Source organism: Oryctolagus cuniculus, chromosome 18 (genome assembly GCF_964237555.1).
Source record: "Oryctolagus cuniculus chromosome 18, mOryCun1.1, whole genome shotgun sequence".
NCBI lineage: Eukaryota > Metazoa > Chordata > Mammalia > Lagomorpha > Leporidae > Oryctolagus > Oryctolagus cuniculus.
The window spans coordinates 3,174,896-3,198,102 of NC_091449.1; the positions used below are offsets into that span (position 1 = coordinate 3,174,896).

The window sequence follows — 23,207 nt, forward strand, 5'->3', positions numbered from 1 at the left end:
GTCTCTACTCCCTATAAATGACTTTAAAATCCGAATTATTTGTAGTATGTTTTCTTTTTTAATAAGTCTTAAGAGATACAAATTTCATAAGTACAACTGTAAGAATGTAGTTATTCTTCCCACCATACCCACCCTCCCACCCACACTCAGACGACTCCTCCCTCTCCCATTCCCAGTCCCATTCACCATTAAGATTCATTTCCAATTAACTTTGTACACTGAAGACCAACTGCACACTAATATTTCAACAATTCGCACACATACACACAAACACAATGGTTTGAGAACTAGTTTTACAGTTAAGTCTCATAATACAACTCATTGAGGACAGAGGTACTGCATAGAGAGTTAGTGCACAGTGACTCCTGTTAATTTAACAGTTAACAGTCTTATGTATGCTGTCAGTGACCACCCAAGGCTCCTGACATGAGCTGCCTAGGCTATGGAAGACTTTGAATCCACAATCTCCACCAGTGTTTAGGCAAGGTCATAAGCAAAGTGGAACTTCTCTCCTCCCTTCAGAGAAAAGTACATCCTTCTTTGACCACTTCTTTCCACTGGATCTCACCCATAGAGATCTTCATGTAGAACATTCTTTTTTTTTGCCACAGTGTCCTAGCTTTCCATGCCTGAGATGCTCTCACGGACTTTTCAGCCAGACCAGGAAGACTTAAGGGCTGATTCTGAGGTCAGAGTGTTACAGTGATTATCATTCTATGAGTCTGCTGTGTGGACTGCTTCCCATGTTGGAACATTTGCTCCTTTATAATTCTATCTCTTAGTACCAGGTACTTGATCCTATTTATATGATCACTGTAACACTTAATCCTATCTATATGTTCACTTTAACACTTAATATGATCACTTTAACAATTAAGATGGAATTTTACAACCAAGTTTAATGGAATTTGGGGTCCCATGACAAATTTTTAAACTGGACCCTTAGAAGTAAGTCCATAGGAATGTATGCCAGGCTATACAGCTTTACAGTTACAAACTTCCTCCTCCCTCTTATTCCCACTCTTATTTTTTACTGAGATCTATTTTCAATTCAGTTGCTTTTATATACATAGGATTAACTCTATGTTAAGTGGAGTTCAACAAATAGTATGAAGGAAAAAAAACGAAAAAACAAAACTATTCCTTGACAATCAATGCAAGAGCAGCTCAAGTCATACCTTCTCAAAGTGTCAGTTTCACTTCTAAAGATTTCCTTTTAGGTGCTCCACTAGTTAACACAGATCAAGGAGAACATACGGTATTTGTCTCTTTGGGACTGCCTTATTTCACTAAGTATGATGTTTTCCAGATTCATCCATTTTGTTGCAAATAACCAGATTTCTTTTAACTGCTGTGTAGTATTCCATAGAGTACATAGCCCATAATTTCTTTACACAGTCTTCCATTGATGGGCATTTAGGTTTATTCCATGTCTTAGCTATTGTGAATTGAGCTGCAGTAAACATGAAGGTACAGATAACTTTTATTTGCTGATGTCATTTCCCTTGGGTAAATTCTGAGGAGTGGGATGGCTGGGTCATGTGGTAGGACTAGATTCAGATTTCTGAGGAATCTCCAAACTGTCTTCCATAGTGGCTTGACCAGTTTGCATTCCCACCAGCAGTGGGTTAGTGTCCCTTTTTCCCCACATCCTCTCCAGCATCTGTGAGCTGATTTCTGTATGAAAGCTACTCTTACCGGGGTGAGGTGAAACCTCATTGTGGTTTTGATTTGCATTTCCCTGATTGCTAGTGATCCTGAACATTTTTTCATATGTCTGTTGGCCATTTGGATTTCCTCTTTTGAAAAATATCTAAGTCCTTTGACCATCTCAACTGGGTTGTTGTACAAAGAGCAAGAAATTCAACAACATTTTGGTTATTAGTGCTTTATCAGTTGCATGGATTGCAAATAATTTCTCTGTCGGTTGCCTCTTCACTTTGAGTTTCTTTTGCTGTACAGAAACTTCTCAATTTGTAATTCCATTTGTTAATTTTGGTTTTGATTGGCTGTGCTTCTGTGGTCTTTTCCAAGATTTTGCCTGTGCCTATATCTTGCAGGGTTTCCCCAATGTTCTCTAATAATTTGATGGTGTCAGGTCATAGATTCAGATCTTTAATCCATGTTGAGTGGATTTTTGTGCAGGGTGTGAGGTAGAGGTCTTGTTTGATGCTTCTGCATGTGGAAACCCAGTTTTCCCTTCACTGTCTGTTGAATAGACTGACCTTGCTCCAGGGATTGGTTTTGGCTTGTTGGCCAAATACAATTTGGTTTTGGATTTGGATGTTTGAATTGATTTCTGGTGTTTCTGTTGTTCCATTGGTCTATCTACCTCTTTTTGTACCAGTACCAGGCCGTTTGGATTATAACTGCCTTGTAGTATGTCTTGAAATCTGGTATTGTGATGCCTCTGGCTTTGTTTTTGTTGTGTAGTATTGCTTTAGCTATTTGAGGTCTCCTATGCCTCCATATGAATTTCAGCATCAATTTTTCTAGATCTTACAAGAATATCTTTGGTATTTTGACTGGTATCTCATTGAATCTGTAAGTAGCTTTTGGAAGAATGGACATTTTGATATTGATCTTTCAATCCATGAACATGGAAGATTTTTCCATTTCTGTATCTTCTATTTAATATTTTGTAATTCTCATCGTAGAGATCTTTGACATCATTGGTTAAGTTTATTCCAAGGTATTTGATTGTTTTTGTAGCTATTGTGAATGGGATTGATCTTAGAAGTTCTTCCTCAGCCATGGCATTGCTTGTGTATACAAAGGCTGTTGATTTTTGTGCATTGATTTTATACCCTGCTACTTTGCCAAACTCTTCTATGAGTTCCAATTATCTCTTAGTAGAGTTCTTTGGATCCCTTAAATAAAGAATCATATCGTCTGCAAAGAGAGATAGTTTAAGTTCTTCCTTCCCAATTTGTATCCCTTTAATTTCTTTTTCTTGCCTAATAGCTCTAGCTAGAACTTCCAGAACTATATTGAATAGCAGTGGTGAGAGTGGGCATCTATTTGGTACCAGAGCTCAGCGGGAATGCTTCCAACTTTTCACCATTCAATATGATGCGGGCCATGGGTTTGTCCTAAATTGCCTTGATTGTATTGAGGAATGTTCCTTCTATACCCAATTTGCTTAGAGTTTTCATCATGAAAGGGTATTGTATTTTATCAAATGCTTTCTCTGCATCTATTGAGATAATCATATGGTTTTTGTTCAGCAGTTTGTTAATGTGGTGTATTACATTGATTTGCAAATGTTGAACCATCCCTGCATACCAGAGATAAATCCCACTTGGTCTGGGTGGATGATCTTCTGATGTGGTGTTGGATTCTACTGGTTAGAATTTTGTTGGACTTCTGCATCTATGTTCATCAGGGAAATTGGTCTGTAATTCTTTCTGTTGCATCTTTTTCAGGTTTAGGAATTAAGGTGATGCTGGCTTCATAGAATTTGGGAGGATTCTCTCCTTTTGAATTGTTTTGAGTAACTTGATAAGAATTGGAATAGTTCTTTAAATGTCTGGTAGAATTCAGTGAAACCATCCGGTCCTGAGCTTTTCTTTGGAGGGCTTTTATTATTCAGTTTTTGTCTGTTATGGATCTGTTTAGGTTTTCTGTGTCTTCATGGCTCAATTTAGGTAGGTTGTATGTGTCCAGGAATCTGTCCATTTTTTTCTAGGTTTTCCAGTTTTGTCTCCTTCAGCTCTTCGTAGCAATTTCTGATGATTTTTATTTCTGTGGTGTCTGTTTCTATTTCCTTCATCATCTCTAATTTTATTGATTTGGGTATTCTCTATCACTTTGGTTAGTTGGACTAATGGTGTCAATTTTTTTTTTTTCAAAAAACAGCTGTTTTGCTGATCTTTCTTTTTATTCAATTTTGTTTTCGATTTTAATCACTACTTTTCTCCTAGTTTTGGTTTGCTTTTGTTTTTCTTGATCCCTGAGATGCATTGATAGCTCATTTAGTGCCTTTCCAATTTCTTGATGCAGGTATCAATTGCTATAGACTTTCCTTTTAACCCTGCTTTTACTGTGTCCCATAAACTTTGATCTATTATGTTGTCATCTTCTTCATTTGCAGAAAGTTTTTTATTTCTCTTTTGATTTCTTCTATGACCCCTGTCCATTTGGAAGCACGTTATTCAGTCTCCATGTGTTTGCATATGCTCTAGGGATTCCTGGGTTGCTGGATTCCAGCTTCATTCCATTGTGGTCTGAGAAGACGCATGGTGTGATTTTGATTTTTTTTTAATTTGTTGAGACGTGTTTTATGGCCTAGTATGTGGTCAGTCCTAGAGAATGTTCCAGGCACTGGTGAGAAGGATGTGTATTCTGCAACTGTAGGATGTAAAGTTCTGTAGCTATCTGTTAGGTCCATTTGGTGTATAGTGTCGATGAACTCTGCTGTTTGCTTGCTGATTTTTCTGTCTGATCTGTCCATTGCTGAAAGTGGGGTATTGAAGTCCCCCATTACTAATGTATTTGAGCCTGTGTCTCCCTTTAGATCCCTTAACATTTCTTTTAAATAGCCAGGTGCCCCGTGATTTGCGCATATACATTTATGATAGTTACATCTTCCTGTTGAATTCATCCCTTAATCATTATACAGTGCCGCTCTTTGTCTCTCTTAACAGGTTTTGTGTTAAAGTCTATTTTTGTCTGATATTACGATGGCCATACCAGCTCTTTTCTTGGTTTCTGTTGGCATGGAATATCTTTTTCCATACTTTCATTTTCAGTCTGGGTGCATCTTTGGTGAGATGTGTTTCTTGTAGGCAGCAAATACATGGGTTTTATTTTTTAATCCATTCAGCCAGTCTGAATTTCATCTGGAGAGTTGAGACCATTAACATTCAAGGTGACAATTGATAAGTAATGATTTTGCCCTGCAACTTTTCCAAAAATATTCCTATTTTTTACTTTGTTTTTCCTTTGAACTTTGAGATTTTCTTCCTTTGCCTTCTTTCATAGTGATGACAATGTTTCTGTGTTTCTGTGTGCAGCACATCCTTAAGCATCTTCTGCAGGGCTGGATGGGTGGTGACAAATTCTTTTAATTTGTGTTTGTCACCAAAGGTCTTTATTTCCCCTTCATTCATAAATTAGAGCTTTTCAGGGTATAGTATTCTGGGCTGACAGTTTTTTTTTTCTCTTAATACTTGGAATATTCTCTCCTAGCCTGTAGGGTTTCTGATGAGAAGTACTGAGTCTAATTGGAGATCCTCTGAGAGTAATCTGGCACTTCTCTAATGCACATTTTGGAATCTTTTGTTTTACTGTGAGTTTTATTACAATGTGTTGTGGTGAAGATCTTTTCTGGTCGTGTCTATTAGGAGTTCTTTGTGCTTCCTGTACTTGGATGTCCCTTTCTTTCTCCAAATTAGGGAAGTTTTCTGCTATTGTTTCACTAAAAAGTCCTTCTAATTCTCTTTGCATGCCTTCAAGAACCCCTAGAACCTATATTCTGGGTCGTTTGATAGTATCCTGTAGACTCCTCCCAACAGTGTTCCAGCTTTCTAATTTCCTCTTCTGGTTTGTGCAATTTCCTGATCTTTGTCTTCTAAGTTGGATATTATTTCTCCTGTTTTACTGATTCTGTTAAGGCTTTCCGCTGCATTTTTCGTTTGTTCTATTGAATTCTTCATTTTGATTTCTCTTTAAGATCTCAATTTCATGGGAGAAATTCTTTCATGTCCTGTATGGATTTCAATAGTTCATGCATTTGCTTCTGATTACTTCCATGTAATCTTATGATCAATTTTTGAGTTCCATTTCTTGCATTTCTTCCATCTCATCTTCACAATCTAGTATTGAAGTATTGTGTTCTTTTGAGGATGTCATGTTGTCTTCTTGTTTCTTGGATTGGTGCATTTGTTGTTCAACATTTGTGGAGATACCCATTGGTTTATTTGTTTTTTGCTGTGGTAACCTTTATCTTTGTACTATGCCTCTGTAGATGTGTGGACTGTCTGCTCTCAGTGAATATCTAGAGGCTTGTAGGTGTGGCCAGGGATCTCTGTTCAGTTCTCTAGTGTGAAGGGTGTGTCTAAGGTGACAACCCAGGTTTGGCATGGTAAATCTTTTTAATTAGAAGGGAGGTATATTCTGTTCAGCTGAGCTCCTCTCATCAAAGGAGATGAGTACCTGAGCGCTGGCCCCAGTGGGTATAATATTCATCAGCTCTTCCCAAGGACCCACACAAAGGCTATGTGCAGTCCTCAATATAAGTTCAGATTCCGCAGCAATGTCCCCCACCAGGTAGCCAGGAAGCCCTGTGCGTGTGGAGTCTCCCACTGTGACTGCCCGAAATCCTGGCCACATCATGAGTCCTCCCACACAGCCTCAGTCACATTCACGGTCCCAGCACAGAAGCCTCCCACAGTCCCCAGCCCCCTTGAGTTCTCCCCACCAGAATTAGGAGTCTCCACTAGGCTGATGGCTGGGCACAGACATGAGCTGGTGCAGCTGTTAAGTATATCTAAAATGGCGCCCGCTCTGTCGGCTCCTTACAGGATGCTGTTGTAAAGTGATAGGGGAGAGGGTGATGTCTTTCTTTTCCTCTGCTTTGCCAGGTACACTGGGCTCCAAGCTGGGTTTCCTCTAGGCTCTTCCTGCAGCTGTAGTGCTGGTGGCTTGGCCTGCTGTGGTCTAAGCTAAGCTGTTTCCAACACTGGTGCATCGGCTCTTGGCTGCTGGAGTCCCGAGCCGTGGGTGCCCATGCCCTCCATGTAGATCCGTTGTGTCTCTCTAATTTGCACAGTTTCCTCTGCCATTTTCTCCTAACTCTTCCCTGAGACTGCACTCTATCCCCCTTCGTTAAACTGTCTTCCCCTAGACTAGAGCGGTAAGCTCCCTCCCTACTCCACCATCTTGAAACTCCTCAGTGTGTTTTCTAAACCCAAAACTAATAGCAGAAATTTAGTTCAGGGGGAATGCTTGTGAATTTGAGCCAAAATGTCTTGAAGAAATACCAGGTAGAGAAGTAGTATAGAACGTTCAAGGAAAATGAACTGGGACCATTGGGCTCATCACACAGACCAGACCAAGGGGGATCCTGCCATCTTGGTCACCCACAAGGGAAGTTGGTGGAGCTACTCCAGGCCCTGACTCCTCAGTGGGAATGGAACACGGTGTCGCATACTACCAAGACCCAAGTACAGCATAACTTCCTGCATTCCCTGGGGGGCCTGGCCCTGTACTTGTCTCTGCTACTTCTTGAGTCTGCAGGCCAAAAGCTGTCAATTACTGTTGAAGGTTGAGGGAAGCTGTCATGGAGGGAATATACCAGAATGTTAGAGAACGCTGGCAGACAAGAAGTGAGCAAGCAGGAAATGAATGCAGACACTTGCAGAGCCTGGATTACAGACTCAGATCTCTGTCAGGAGTTCAACAACCCCAAAGCAAGCAAGGAAGCAAGTGGTGGGTTCCAACCTCAGGAGCAGGATTGTGGCCTCCACATGCTGCATGTTCTCGGGTTGATTTGATAGTCAAGAATTTCGTTTTTCTTAATATGATTTTTTAAAAATGCTATGAAGTATCCCAGTGGAAAAAATTTACAAAATTCCCTGGACCCTCACTTCCGACCACCCTAGCCTTCCCCAGACATAACTGTTGCTTGTTTCGTTTTGTTTCTTTCCCTGTAGGTCTTATCTCACAGTTGTTAGGTATATATAGCCCAGTTGCCATTTCTAAAAGCTAACTCGGCATTAATTTTAAAGTACTTTATTTTGGTTTAGATGACTAAAACCTGATCGTGGGTATCATTTTGTACTTTACATTTACAGTATCTGTTCTGTTGGACTGCCTGCTGTATTTCTCCTTTGTGATATTTAGAGATTTTTTATACAAAACCAAAATCTTATAACATAAGTGGAGCATGAGTTTGAGAGAAATCTATTAGGCGTTCATTGTGTCGTCTTGCTTTTGCTGCATGGCATTGCGATACGTCATTATACCATGATTGACGTAACGGTTCTATTGAATATTGGACCATTCCTAGTAGCCAGCTGTCATCACTAAGAGAAATAGTCAAGGTCTGTAAGCCGGTTAATACACAGCTCATTCGGGGCAATATGTAGGTAACCTCAGCCCCGTAGACAAAAGCCCGATGACTTGTATACAGTGTGGGAAGTGTTCCAAAGTGGTCAGATTCCAGAGTGGATGTATTCCATGACAGTAAATCTTCCTTTAACATTATTCAGTGAAATTACATTTGGCTGGGCCCAAAAAGGCAGGCATTGGATAAACAGGGGTGAGTTCATCACAGGTTGGAGATTCTCGTTTTTAGAGCATGGTTGGTTACAGCTGTCCTCAGAGATAGAATATGCTGAAAAAGAAAAGAAAGGTGGTCAGTTTCAAGAAGGACGCATCTGGAAATAGGTGCATAGAGGAACGAAGCCCAAAGGATCCTGCAAGTCTGCTAATACGCAATGATGTGCACATGTCCCGAGTTAACCCGACCTCATCGACAAGATGAACGCCTCTGCGATGCTCCCCAGACAGACCGTGGTGGATGGCTCTCTGGAATTCTTCGCAGCTCTGACAGGCAGCGGGTTCTCTTGTTAATATAATTGCTTTTGTCAAGAAAGACAATCCGAGTAGCATTGATCCAGGGCTCTTAGAATGGAGCTTGGAGGTCTCGGGAACCATCACGGCAAAAATATTTGAGCTAAGCCACATCCACGGTGGAGCTACTGAACCGGACTTGTGAACTGAGCCAGACCGCGGATTCGGAAATGTAACTCGGTAGCTCTGGCGATTGTCAGGGGGCTCGTTCCCACTGTTTGCTGAGAACGTGGGTAATCCCTGTCCTGGAACTCCCAACACACCTCCTGAGGAACAAGAGGTGGAATTCGCAACCCTCTTGAACCTAAGTCTATAAAAACAGCCCCGTCTCCCAAAGCCTTGACACACACTTTACAGGCTGCTTGAGCTTGGAGGCTTCCAGATAACCATCCCAAAAGCCCCAGAGAAACACGACTCCGCTGTCCTCGTGAGGTGAGTCTGACCTCCGTCGACATTCTGATCGTGCTTGGGTCCTGGATAACCAGTCGCCCACTTCTCCTGAGTGTAGACCCACAAGTGGGGTTTTTGATGTACGTGGAATGTGTGTGCCATTTTCATAGGTAGTAAAAGGCTTTGCTGCGACTTTACCAGTTGATACTCCCACAAAGTGCACAACTGTTCACTTGCACCCCAAACTTGCCAGCTTGTGGGGTTGAGTTTCAAAATCCTGGCCATCCTGGCTGAGACAGCGAGGTGGGTGGATTAAAGTGCCTTTTTGTGTGTTTGACTGTTGGACTCCCAACACCAGTTGGATGTGCCTCTTGGACCCATTGATGGATTGGGCTGTCTTTTAATAGGTTTATGGGTGCTCTTTTACATCCTGCAAATAGTCTCTGTGTGGCTAGTTTGGTTTTGGGATTTTTTTTGTTTGTTTTTCCCCCACATCCTTAATGTCTTTGGATAGGAAAAGGCTCATGACCAAAACTGATTTCTCGGAGCCGGCGTTTTGGCACAGTGGACTAAGCCTCTGCCTGCACTGCCGGCATCCCATGTGGGCACCAGTTCAAGTCCTGGCTGCTGCACTTGAAATCTCGCTCTCTGCTATGGCCTGGGAAAGCGGTAGAAGATGGCCCAAGTCCTTGGACCCCTGACCCATGTGGGAGACCCAGAGGAAGCCCCCAGCTTCAGATTGGCCCAGCTCTGACCGTCGCAGCCATTTGGGGTGCAAACGAGTGGATGGAAGATCTCTCTGCCTCTCAATCTTTTTTCAAAAACTGAATTCTTAATTTTATGCTTCATGCCTTTCCTAAGAAATTATTTTCAAGCTCAAAGTCACAAGGATAGCCCGTGTTTTTCTAGAACTTGTAGCACACAGAACTGGGGCTCTGCTCTACGTGGAATGTTTCCTTGTGCTGTGATGTGGAGCCGCCATTCCCCCATTGGAACACAGGATGCTGGCGAAGACACTGCCAACAAGACGACCTCAGGTATAGATTTGAAAATGCCAGTGTCTGGATTCCAGTTTTGAAGATGCCCCACACACATCAGAAAATTATAAGCTGTCAGGATTCTCTTTTAAACTGTCAAGACAGAATTCTCAGATTCTGGCTCACATACGTTGTTCCAAATTCAGGCACCAGTATTTTGTTCCGTGAAAGGTAATGTGTCTTTGGCCACTTATACATTTATTTTCATTGTGTTTTCTGCCTATGTTTATCTTACTTAAAATTGAGCTTCCTACATTTATGGATTCATGTTTGTGTAAGATCCTGAGTATGTTTTTCCTTATATGCTAAACATTATTTCTTAAACATTTTCTAATTGGCTTTTTAAATTTTTTTGACAGGCAGAGTGGACAGTGAGAGAGACAGAGAGAAAGGTCTTCCTTTGCCGTTGGTTCACTCTCCAATGGCCGCCGCGGCCGGCGCGCTGCAGCCGGCGCACCGCGCTGATCCGATGGCAGGAGCCAGGTGCTTCTCCTGGTCTCCCATGGGGTGCAGGGCCCAAGCACTTGGGCCATCCTCCACTGTACTCCCTGGCCACAGCAGAGAGCTGGCCTGGAAGAGGGGCAACCGGGACAGAATCCGGCGCCCTGACCGGGACTAGAACCTGGTGTGCCAGTGCCACAAGGCAGAAGATTAGCCTAGTAAGCTGCAGCACGGGCCTCTAATTGTCTTTTAGTCTCAGAACAGAATTGAACCCTATTGTGGGGGTGTGAGTCTTTGAAATAGAAAATGTATTATGAAGAAAACTATGGATAGAACTCAAGATTTTTTTCCAAAAAATAAACTTTTAATTCGGTTTTTCCATGACCTTTTTGAAGTCCACTCCTACTTTGTAAATTTGAAGGATGAGATCTGTGAGCCTTGTCAGGAAGGGGAAGCACTCGGGTATCACAATATCCACAGGCATTGACCTTGGAGCAGGATGGAGAGGAATGGGGAGGCAGCTGTGGAATGAGGACACACAGATGTGGCCTGAAACCCAGTGGGGCTTGTGAGGGACCTGGGTACCTGCCACTTGTGAGCTGCAGGAGGCACAGGGCAGGGCTACTGACACCGAGACAGAATAAGAAATGCACGTATTTGGTCCTTGGCCCAGAACTCCAAGAACTTTTTTTAAGATTTATTTGAAAGAGTTACAGAGGGACAGGGAGAGGGAGCGATCTTCCGTCCACTGGTTCACTCCCCAGTTGGCCACACCAGCCAGAGCTGCACCCATCTGAAGCCAGGAGATTTTTCTGGGTCTCTCACGTGGGTGCAGGGACCCAAGGACTTCAGCCACCTACTTGGGCTTCCTCAGGCCAAAGTAGAGAGCTGGATGGGAAATGGAACAGCTGGGACTTGAACCAGTGCCCATATGGGACGCTGCCTCTACAGGTGGCAGCTTTATCTGGTATGCCACAGTGCCAGCCCCCCTAAAAATTTTTGATTTCACAAGTACTGGAGATAGAATATTTTGCTGTAATATTTGGTCTCTGACCCTGGTTACTGACACGGAACTGGTAAATCCTTTGGCATTGTGTGGGTTGACAGGAGACTCTTTGGAGGTTTCTGTTGGCTTTGTTACTGGAGAACAACCTTAGTGGTGGTTTTTTACAAATACACTGGCGATTCCTGCGCTGCCGCCTGCATGGGACGCAGTCCTGAGCTGCAGGTCTGCACACTCCTTTGTAGCTGGTCCCGTGGGTTCTTTGACCCGCCTTGACTGTTGGCTGTGACCCCTGTGATATGCTCAGAGCAAACACACCACCTATTCCAGCGTGACTTTGTCGAATGCCCACTGCTGGGCGTGCCTTCCCCCAGCTCTTGTTTAAACGCATGACACACTCTGCAGCCTGGCGTGTCGTCCTTGCCCGGGGGCGTGGTCACCTCTGCATCACCCCAGTCTCAGTGGGTGTGCTGCCAAAGTGAGCGCAGGATCGTGTGTTGAGTGGAGAACGCTTGCTGGGCTCTTAGATGGAAACTGGTTACCAGAAGGACCAAACCATGAAGTCCTCTCCGATCCTCATGGAAGGAAGAGGGGCGGGAAGTGGGGTGAACACTCAACCAGGCCTGTTTGACCAATCTTCCATAGAATTCTCCAATGAAAAGTCTGGGCAGCTCCAGATCCTCTGTCCTCCTCTGAGACGGCAGCTCCTGGGCTTGGCTGTGTCCCAGACCCACCCTGTTCCTCCCTGCATCAGGCTGCTTCTCTGTGCTCATCCCGTCACTTACTAGTGAGCCAAACTCGTAAACGCGCTTCTCGAGCTCCAGGATCCACTCAAGGAAATCCATCACACTGAGGAAGGGGTCATGGGAACCCACAGACCTCAAGCCGGTGGTCAGAAGCACAGGCAATCAGAATCAGCCCTTAAGGCATTCTGGTCTGGCTGAAAAGCCCATGAAAGCATGTCGGGCATGGAAAGCCAAGACACTGTGGCCAAAAAATGACCTACATGAAGGACCTCAGTGGGTGAGACCCCAGTGGAAAGAAGGGGCCATCAAAGATGCACTTTCCTCTAAAGGGAAGAGAGAACTTCGACTTGGCTTATGGCCCTGTCTAAATACCGATGGAGACTGGATTCAAAAGGCTTCCGTAGCCTTGGCAGCTCACGACAAGAGCCTCGGGTGATCACTAACATCATACATAAGTGTTGTTATTAAATTAATAGCAGGAGTCACTGTGCACTAACTCCCCATGTAGGACCTCTGTTTTCACAATTTGTACTATGAGAATTAACAGTAAAACTGGGTCTCAAACAGTTGTGTATGTGCAAATTCTTGATATCTTTCTTAGTATAGAGTTGGTCTTCTGTGTGTAAGGTAATTGGAAATGAATGTTAATGGACAATGGGAATGGGAGGTGGGGTGGGAATGGGGGTTGGAGGGTGGGTTTGGTGGGCAGAACCACTATATCCTTAAAGTTGTACTTAAGAAATTTGTGGCCGGCGCCGCGGCTCACTAGGCTAATCCTCCACCTAGCGGCGCTGGCACACCGGGTTCTAGTCCCGGTCGGGGCGCCAGATTCTGTCCCGGTTGCCCCTCTTCCAGGCCAGCTCTTTGCTGTGGCCAGGGAGTGCAGTGGAGGATGGCCCAAGTGCTTGGGCCCTGCACCCCGTGGGAGACCAGGAGAAGCACCTGGCTCCTGCCGTCGGATCAGCGTGGTGCGCCAGCCACAGCATGGCGGCCATTGGAGGGTGAACCAACGGCAAAGGAAGACCTCTCTCTCTGTCTCTTTCTCTCTCAGTATCCACTCTGCCTGTCAAAAAAAAATTTGTACTCATTAAATAAAAGGTTTCTTTGGCGGGGAGAGCACAGGCAAAACCTAGGAAAAGCAAGTGGCATCCGAGTGGGAGTTGTCTTGTGGCACAGATGCTGGATTGCAGTCTGTCTACAATCAAGGACGACGGTGCTAGGATCGAGGTACACTGCAGGACAGCCATCCAGTGCGATCTGGAAACCGCTAGGTCTGCAGGGGAGATCCTCACCCGGACATGGCTGAGCCGGGGTGAGGACTGTGTAGAGTTACATACTGAGTGTGTGCGCAGGATTCAGATGGCACTTCCTGTCTGTTACAGCATTACTGACAACACGTCATTTGACGTCACGAGTCCCAGATGTGCCTTGGTTGTAGGATATGGAGCAGCATCCTGGCCCTTGCCTACCAGATGCCAATAGCAAGCCTCCCACTGTGATGACCAAAAAATGTCTCCAGGCCCTTCAGAAGGTCTCCCCCAGGGCAAAATGACTCCTGGTTGGGCATCACTGTCGTAAACACTTGGCTTGCTTCAGTGGAAAGCTGTAAATGCTAAACGAGGAGAGCCGTGGGGTGAGGGTTGCGTGCTTGCATGGGTTAGCAGGTGCAGGAGTGGAAGCACGCGTCTTGGCTCCGTGACCAAGCTGCGTAGCCCATCAGTCACCTCCCCTTACCTGTGTGTCACGTGTAGGTTGGGCAAATGTGACATCAAAGAGGACCACTGCGATGACATCGCCAGTGTCCTCGTCTGCAACAGCAAGCTGAAGTGTCTGTCCTTGGTGGAAAACCCCCTAAACAACACGGGTGTGATGATACTGTGCAAGGGGCTGAAGCGGCCAGAGTGCGTCCTGGAGTCGCTGATGTGAGTAGCTCTGGGGACTGTGCTGGGGCCGGTCTCAACCGCCTGCACCTCGATCCGCCCTGCACACGGGAGGCTGCAGCAGACCGGGGAGTGTGTGGTTGAGCTGCGCCACATCTCTGTGCCTCCCCTGGCTTGGCAGGGACAGAGTTCGTGCAAATATGAAAGCCCTGTGAGATGGCATTCAGGGTGTGCAGGACTAGACTAATCTGGACCTGAATGCGTCTCGGCTGTTGTGGAGGGGGGCGCTGTCCCTGGAGGGGTGCTGGAGTAGGGCAGAGCACAGAAGAAAAGAATTCATTGGAGTCTTTGCTGGAACAGACTTGAGATATTCTAAGGCCGTCCCTGGGTTCCTCTGTGTCTTCCCTCCCCTCGAATTGATGCTAGAATGAGAGAGCTGCCGCCTGTGCTGGGGGCAGCTGGTCAGGACAGCGGCAGAGCTGATCCTCTGTTGGTCCAAACGGGCCACACTGGAAACCTTCTTGAAGTCCAAGAAAAGGCTGCAGTGCCCTAAGACGGGGTCCTGCATAAGCAGCCTGGTCCTGAGCCATCTGGAAGCAGAACTCCAGCCCGTGAGCTGTGCACACGCTGTGCATGCATGTGATCACGGGCATCGTATGCTGAGGTGCATCAAACAGAGGCGGGCTGGGATATGAAGGGTGACTGACTGTTGAGACTGTCAGACAACCAGTACAGGGTGAGTACCTTCATCCAGAATTCTGGGACCACAAGTACCTCACTTTGGGATGTGTTCAGATCCTGGCACACTTGCATGGGCATACTAAGTATGGTGGGGGATCCAGAGCTACAAACACGGATTTGTGTTCCCTGCATGCCTTGTACACATAGCCTGAAGATAACTAGGCAGGTTTTCAGTGCACCTGCATTCTGACAGACATGCTGCATGAGGTCAGGAATGGAATTTTCCAGTTCTGTGGCTGTGCCAGTGTTCGAAGTTTCAAGGTTGGGAGGACTTCAGATTTTGGATTTTCAAAATGGGGATGTGCAACCTGTAGTAAAATTCCTTGAAGACTAAACGTTGAAATGAAAGAGGCTGGCGCCACGGTTCACTAGGCTAATCCTCCGCCTGTGGCGCCGGCACACCAGGTTCTAGTCCTGGTCGGGGCACCGGATTCTGTCCCGGTTGCCTCTCTTCCAGGCCAGCTCTCTGCTGTGGCCCGGGAGTGCAGTGGAGGATGGCCCAAGTGCTTGGGCCCTGCACCCCATGGGAGACCAGGAGAAGAACCTGGCTCCTGCCATCAGATCAGCGTGGTGTGCCAGCCGCAGCGGCCATTGGAGGATGAACCAACGGCAAAAGGAAGACCTTTCTCTCTGTCTCCCTCACTGTCCACTCTGCCTGTGGAGAAAAGAAAAGAAAAATAAATAGAAACCCTTAACACATGAGTTGGAAGGTTAGTGAAAGAATGACATGAGAAAAAACATTGAGCTATTAAAACACCTGCTGAGACCACAAATAGAATTCAAGTGTACCCAGAAATGAGAATTAAAATGATCTACATTGAGCTAAAGGGTTGTTTAAAACGCATCTAGCCGGTTTTGTTTTTAGACTTGGATCTTTATCAAACAAAAAGGCTGTGAAAGCAATGTCATAACTTAAAATGCAAAAGTGTTCAAGACAATACCATTTTCAACAAACTCATAAAACTCAGATAAACACTTAGCCAGGACTCTGAACATGGACAAATTTATATAAAGATTGGATATATTAGTTGGAGTGTTTAGCAAACTCAGTGGCAAGCTTGAATAAGTTGTGTTAATAGATTAGAATTTACAGAATAGGACTGTACATGGATTTCATGCACAACTAGACTTTAGCACGTGAAAGAATTGATCTGTAACTCGGTATACATTAAAAAGGAAGAATGTAAAGGATACAAGTGTGGCTAATCGGAGCTACAGAATAGTGTAGCCATTGAAACCATCATCCTAACACCTCCATTGTCCTGAGCGACAGCGTGCAAGGGACGAGGGGAGAGCCGTGCTGTGGCGCCCTGAGGGTGTGGCCGCGCACAGCTTCGTGGGCTGACAAACCCATGTGTGTCTCTGCAGACTGAACTGCTGCTGCCTCACCAGTGTCTCCTGTGACTACTTCTCCAAGGCCCTCCTGTGCAACAGGGCCCTGTCCCTGCTGGACCTGGGCTCAAATATGCTGGAGGACACGGGGGTGGCGACTCTGTGCGAGGTGCTAAAGCACCAGAACTGCACCCTCAAGGAGCTGTGGTAGGTGTGGCCCTGGCGCCTCCGCGTCGGCGTTTCTGGTGTTGGCACTGGGAGGGAGACCGGGCGAGTGCTGTGGTCCCAACTCCAGACTGTGATGTGGAATCCTCGTAGACCCCGCAGGGTCCCCCGTCCTGAGCGCCCTTGGCTGGGTGAGCTTGCTCAGGAGGGTGAGTGTGCACAGGGGATGGAGCTGGCCAGCTGGAGTTACACAGGGGGAGAACTGTGCTCAGAGACTGGCCCCTGGTGTGGTCAGTCAACGCCAGCAGGCACAGCATGGAGGACGCCCAGTCCTCACACTGCCACCTGGGCGCTGCCCTGGATCCAGAAAACATTCCCACAGCCCTGCCCCCAAGACACCTGTTCTGCAGAGGGTCACGGACATGTGTGCTTACAGCGTGCACACTGGGGCAAGCAGATTGTGGTGTCTAACTACTACCGTTTTGACTCCGGTCCTTCTCTGCTGCCCGGTGCTGGGCTGCATCTGTTAGAAGCCAGCTGCACCTCTCGGCCTGGTGTCTCTGTATCCATCTGCACACGGGCAGGTGATGAGGAGGATGGAGAGTCGTGCCTGCAGGCTCTGCACAGGGACTGGGAAATGGTGTCACAGGACAGTCACGGGAGCCCCCAACAAAAGGCGAGATTGGAAGGGAGTGACCGTGGAGAAAAGTGATAGCAGCAGCCCCCAAGGGGAGCGGGCAGGCCACCGAAGGACCCAGGGAGCCTGGGTGCCAGCGCAGAGCAGGGTGGCGAGCAGCGGAAAGCCTGCATCTTCAACGCCCCCACCCTGCCAGGAGCACGTGGGCTTTCCTGCCCCAGGGGACCAAGTGAAAGCAAGCCGTGAAGACGGCTCTGGGGGTCTGTTTGTCTTTAACCCCATCCCTCCCCGACCCTCCCCCTCCCCCCCACAGGTTGGTGGGCTGCTACCTCACTGCCGATTGCTGTAAGGATATTGTGGCAACTCTCATTTGCAATGAAAGTCTAAAGACCCTGAAACTGGGGTCCAACGAGATACAGGATGCCGGCGTGAGGCAGCTGTGTGAAGCCCTGAGGCACCCCAACTTCCGGTTACAGCGTCTGGGGTGCGTCCCCGCTGGTCTGTGTGTGGAAGGGCACCTGTTTCTGGAGGAGGGGGAGTGGGGGCCTTGATAGGGCTGACGGGAAGCAGGGCTTGAGAGAACGTGTCTGGGGCACTCTGAAGATGAACGCACTATCCCCTGGGACTAGGGTCTCGGTGCTGTGGGCATCCGGGGCTGGATCGTGCTGGGTGGGCCTGGTGGGGCAGGACGGTTCAGCAGCTCCGGCCCCTATCTGAGTGGCCAGTAGCACCCTTTGGTTAGGTGAAGTGTCTAGCCATGGCGCCACGCCTCTCCCCGGTTGAACGGCTGCATGGAGCAGAGCCTCCTGCTAAGACGGGAAGGGGCAGGTGCAGCCGCTCTGCCTTGCAGCCTGGAAATGTGTCAGCTCACCACGGCCTGTGTTGAAGACCTCGCCTCGGCTCTCATCACCTGCAAGTCCCTGAAAGGCCTGAACCTCGACGGGATCATGTTGGACCACGATGGGGTGGTGAAGCTGTGCGAGGCCCTGACCCACGTGGACTGTGTCCTGGAGCTGCTTGGGTGAGTGGGTGCTGTGTCGCTGGGGGGTGCGTGACCTTGGTGAGGGCAGTTGCCTGTCCATCTTGCTCGACCTCAGCTGGAGGTTGCTTTGGTGTAGACATGGTCCTGTGCAACACCCTAGCCTCTCCAGACCCCTGGGGCATCTGCCCCCACCCCCCAGTGTCATCTCCCACTGGTATGCACTCGCACCAGCTGTTACGGGAGAACCTGTTGGCCATAGTGCATCAGAAAATGAAAGGTAACTTAAGCATCTTCCCTACCTGGAAAAACCCAAGGATAACAAAATGCACCTTTCTAGATGCCCATCAATGCGGGGTTGTGATCTACCAACTCCTTGAAGGAACCTCCTACAAGGAAGTCAAAGAGTTTGTGGAAAATGGAATGAAAAGATGTTTGGTGCTAGCCTTTTAAATCCATTTTTCACATACTTTTTGAAATACTCACCTGGGTGTGAATGTGAGACAAAGACAACACGGTGAGTGGCAGTTTTTCTCTCAAATCCACTGTCTCAAGCTGGCCTGTCACTCGTGAACCTCAGTCTTTAGAAGTCATAACCTAATAGAGATCTAACCCGGAGCCCAGAACCAAGGGAAAATGCAGCCTCGTCACTGTAACGTAGAGCAGGACGTATAAGTGACTTTACAGACAACCCGTGTTCTTGAGGGGGGCTCAGCGGACAATTAGGACAACAATGATCAAAGTACTCACAGGTAAACTTGTGTTTATCTCACAAAAAACTAGGTATGGTAGAGCAGACGAATGTATTGGTTTATTAAACGAGTCCTTTTACATAAGATGGACTTTACCCAGACATCATTCTTCATAAATACACATAAGGCTTGGCATAAAAGCACTGGACACCTGAAAGTTGTCCCTTTTATACGACTTCTATCTGTTCCCAAATCTTACGGATCCATGCTTTGTGTGAACTGGGGGGTTCTTATCCTATAGGAGAGACTCATGTCTATATTTAGGGAATGAAGGCAGGCAACGGGCTCTAGGAAGGCTGATAATTGTGTTGGAACAAAACTGTGTTCCCAGGCTGGACAAAACTGCATACGGTAAAGAAAGCTGGCGGCTGCTCTCAGCTGCGGAAGAGAGAAAGCCCGACCTGACGATACAACACGAACCGTGGGCCGCGGAGGAGAACAAGATGAAGGGGGTGGCCCTCTGAGGGGGCCCAGTGCTCTTCCTCATCCAAAGTGCACGTCCTGGCAGGGGGGACTGCTCCTCCACAGCACGGGATTGTGGGTATGCGCTGTGGGCTTTGGCTCCGCCTTCCATTCCCACACTATTTGCAGTATTTAGGAAATACACTGAATGTATGTTGAACATGTTGGAAGGTCTGGCTTCATTCCCTTAGTGGATATCTTGGGAACAGGGTCGTCTGATATCCACAGTATCTAGATACTAGAAACACATATCCTGCACTTCTGCCTGCCCTTTAGAATACGCCACTATCACTACCTTTTCCAGATGCGTTTAATTCACCACTTCACTGTCACAATAGTTACCCTGTCCTTGGCTATCTTAAATGTGTTGCTATTAACATCCATTCCAAGTACAGGGTACTACCAAAAGAAAAAAATCCTAGTATCCAGACTGCAAGCAGTGGAGAAACCTTGCATTTGTAGTTGCAAAAGTAAAAATGGGAGGTTCTAAGGTGGCGGAAGGGAGGTGCTCTGGGCTCCACTCTGCCACTAGGAGATGGCACAGGGAGGAGAAACCCGAGCAGGAGCTGAGCTGCCACTCCCACTATAACTCACTCCCACTCCCCCAACTGCAAGTGTCTAGCTCTAGTCACAGGAGAGTTCCCCAGGCCTCATGAGAATCCACCATACCCCAGAACAGCCACTGATAGTCAGGTCTATCCTTCCAGGCCTGGGAGGGGCCTCGCCCTGCCTCCTGGGCAGAGGAACGGCCTTTAATCAGGATGTGCGGTACCAAGCCTGCAGCTGCGGGCGTGGAAATGGGCTCCCCGTGCTGCACAGCCCCTGAGAAGTCCCAGCACCACCTCTCCCAGTCGCTGTACTCCATCCAGCTGCTCCTGGTGTTGCCACGGTTGGAGAGTATAGATGTGAGACGACTCGGCTCCGTGTACCACCAGCCCCATCTACAAAGTCCTTCCCACAGGAGCTACTCTGGAATGGGAGGCAGTAGCTACAACACCAGAGGTGCAGGAATCCGTGTAGACACACAAACCTCACCACCCAGCAAGCCTGCTGCCCCCAGAGATCAGATAGAAAATCACCAGAGGCTGGAGTTGAAGCATTCTGTAGCCCAATGGGTCTGACGTTTACAGAAAATTGTATAATACCTACAGAATACATTCTTGTCGTTAAGGATTCTCAATAGATCATGCCTTAAATTCAAAATAGGAGACATTTTATCTGACTGCATGGGATGAAACTAGGCGTCATGCAGAACCCTTCTGAATAATAATAAATAAAGGAAATAATAAATTTCCTTCTGGCTGCTTTAAGATTTATTTATTTGAAAGTCAGTTACACAGAGGAAAGGCAGCGAGAGGTCTTCTATCAATGGTTCACTCCCCAGTTCACCGCAACGGCTGGAGCTTCTTCCAGGTCTCCCACGCAGGTACAGGGGCTCAAGCACTTGGGTCATCTTCTGCTTTCCCAGGCCACAGCAGAGAGCTGGATGGGAAGAGGAGCAGCTAGGACTAGAACCGGTGCCCATGATTTTTTTTAAATTCTTAAGTCAGGAAAAATAAAATGCCAAAACTTGCAGAGTACATCACAGCATTACAAAGAGGTAAGTTTGTAGCAATAATATCCTATGCTTAACAATCACATCTGGAATAGCATCATGCATTTCAAGGATACATAAAAACAAACCTTGAGCCAAGCTAATCAGTCTTTGCTTTGTGATAGCAGAATTACTCCAAGGATCAATGGACAGTGTTGCAAATAGACTTCTGGGCTCACCTAGCTTCCCACAGTTGAGCCATGAGCATATAGAAAACCTGAACTGAGAACTAGTGACAATATTGAATCTATAGTGAAAAGCCCAGGATCAGATGGTTTCACTGCTGAAGTCCACCACACCCATGCAGAAGAACTCCAATTCCTTTCACCCCATTCTCCAGGGGCAGCACTGCCCTGACACTACCAGATCAGAACTCATGTGGAGACCAGTGTGTCTGGTGTCCGTAGTAGCAAAAACTGTCAAAGTACCACCAAGTCAATCCCATACCACATGAACAAAAATCAGAAGTGAGGTTTATCAGATATTTCGACATCAAAAGTCTCAACAGATGCAGAAAAACATTGAGGGAAAGATCTCTAATATAAAAGGTATGTATAAGGGCTGGCACCACAGCTCAACAGGCTAACCCTCCACCTGCAGAGCCGGCAGCCCGGGTTCTAGTCCATCTCTCTGCTGTGGCCCGGGAGTGCAGTGGAAGATGGCCCAGGTCCTTGGGCCCTGCACCCACATGGGAGACCAGGAGAAGCACCTGGTTCCTGGCTCTGGATAGGCACAGTGCGCTGGCCTTAGCGGCCACCTGGGGGGTGAACCAACGGAAAAAGGAAGACCTTTCTCTGTCAAAAAAGGTATGTATAAGAGTTTATACCTTAGCATAAGAAAGGCTACATGTGACCAACAGGCCACCAACATCTCTTTGGGGAAAAACAAAGCATTTCCCTCTATATCTTATACTAGACAAGGATGGAGAAATTAGGCAAGAGAAAGGAGTACAGATTGTTTAGGTTTTTCTATGTTTAGAATGACAAACTATAAACCTAAAGACTCTACCCAGGGCCGGCGCCACGGCTCAATAGGCTAATCCTCCGCCTAGCGGCGCCGGCACACCGGGTTCTAGTCCCGGTCGGGGCGCCGGATTCTGTCCCGGTTGCCCCTCTTCCAGGCCAGCTCTCTGCTGTGGCCAGGGAGTGCAGTGGAGGATAGCCCAGGTGCTTGGGCCCTGCACCCCATGGGAGACCAGGAAAAGCACCTGGCTCCTGGCTCCTGCCATCGGATCAGCGCGGTGCGCCGGCCGCAGCGGCCATTGGAGAGTGAACCAACGGCAAAGGAAGACCTTTCTCTCTGTCTCTCTCACTGTCCACTCTGCCTGTCAAAAAATAAAAAATAAAAAAAAGACTCTACCCAAGTACTGTTAGAACTGATAATTGGTTTTGTATCTTGCAACATCACTGAATTTGTCAGTGGCATTCTTATGCATCCCTAGAGAACTTGCTAAGAGGGAATCAGTAAAGCAATCCTATTCACAACAGCTACACAAACAGAAGCTCCTGAGAATTTAACTCAGTGTCTTAATCAGCTTTGTAAGACTGCATAAATGAGACCGATTACCCAGGAAAGGAGGACGCATGGTGGCTTAGTTTTTGGAGGTTCACTCTCCAATACTGGGGAGCCCAACGGGTCTGGGGTCTAAAGGTGATGATGGCAGAACACCTGAGGGAAGATCCCATGATGATCCAGGCAAGAGGGAGGCTGCGCTTGGCTTCCATAACCACCCGTCTCCAAGGCACCACCCTCATAGGACCAAGCCCTCCCGTCCCCTCCTACACACTGTGATTGTATGCATCCATTGTACATCAGCTTTCACCATTTTGAATCAGACTACAGAGACAAAGCTTTCAATACAGGCTTTGAGAGACACCCGACTTTTATCCAACCATAGCAACGAGGGTGTAAGAACCCTACACACAAACATCAACAAAAGGAAGTAGAGACACAAAGTGACAGTGCCTCCCAGGTTTATGGATTGGAGAAACAGTACTGAAGTGACCACACCAGAGTGACCTGCAGATCAATGCAATAGCCATCCAGATAACTGACATTTTTAAAATGCTGTAGCTTTAAAAAGTGCAACATACAGAAATTGTATATACTTATGTGGTATCATGTAATGTCTAGATGTTTACATGTGTAAAGGCCAATCAGCATAAACATTCAAATATTTAACACTTATGGTAAAAGCATCCACAGTCCTGTCAGTTTTCTATTTAGAAATATACATTATAGGGGCCAGTGCTGTGGCACAGCAGGTTAATGCCCTGGCCTGCAGTGCCGGCATCGCATATGGGCACCAGTTCTAGTCCTGGCTGCTCCACTTCCCATCCAGCTCTCTGCTGTGGCCTGGGAAAGCAGTGGAGGATGGCCCAAGTCCTTGGGCCCCTGCACCCGTGTGGGAGACCCGGAGGAGGCTCCTGGCTTTGGATCGGCGCAGCTCCGGCTGTTGCAGCCAATTGGGG

At 47.1% G+C, this 23,207-nt stretch overlaps 1 protein-coding gene across 1 annotated transcript in view; it reads left to right on the forward strand.

The window, feature by feature from the left end:
* The window catches only part of LOC100349208 (NACHT, LRR and PYD domains-containing protein 9), a 42,498-nt gene extending 23,235 nt beyond the window's left edge, over nucleotides 1-19,263 (forward strand). Inside the window, exons 5-9 of the mRNA XM_070062676.1 lie at nucleotides 13,946-14,116; nucleotides 16,184-16,354; nucleotides 17,263-17,433; nucleotides 17,800-17,970; nucleotides 19,012-19,263. Of these exons, the coding sequence (XP_069918777.1) occupies nucleotides 13,946-14,116; nucleotides 16,184-16,354; nucleotides 17,263-17,433; nucleotides 17,800-17,970; nucleotides 19,012-19,144 (817 nt within the window). The 3' untranslated portion in view covers nucleotides 19,145-19,263. The remainder of the gene's footprint in view (nucleotides 1-13,945; nucleotides 14,117-16,183; nucleotides 16,355-17,262; nucleotides 17,434-17,799; nucleotides 17,971-19,011) is intronic.
* Nucleotides 19,264-23,207: the final 3,944 nt, after the last annotated feature.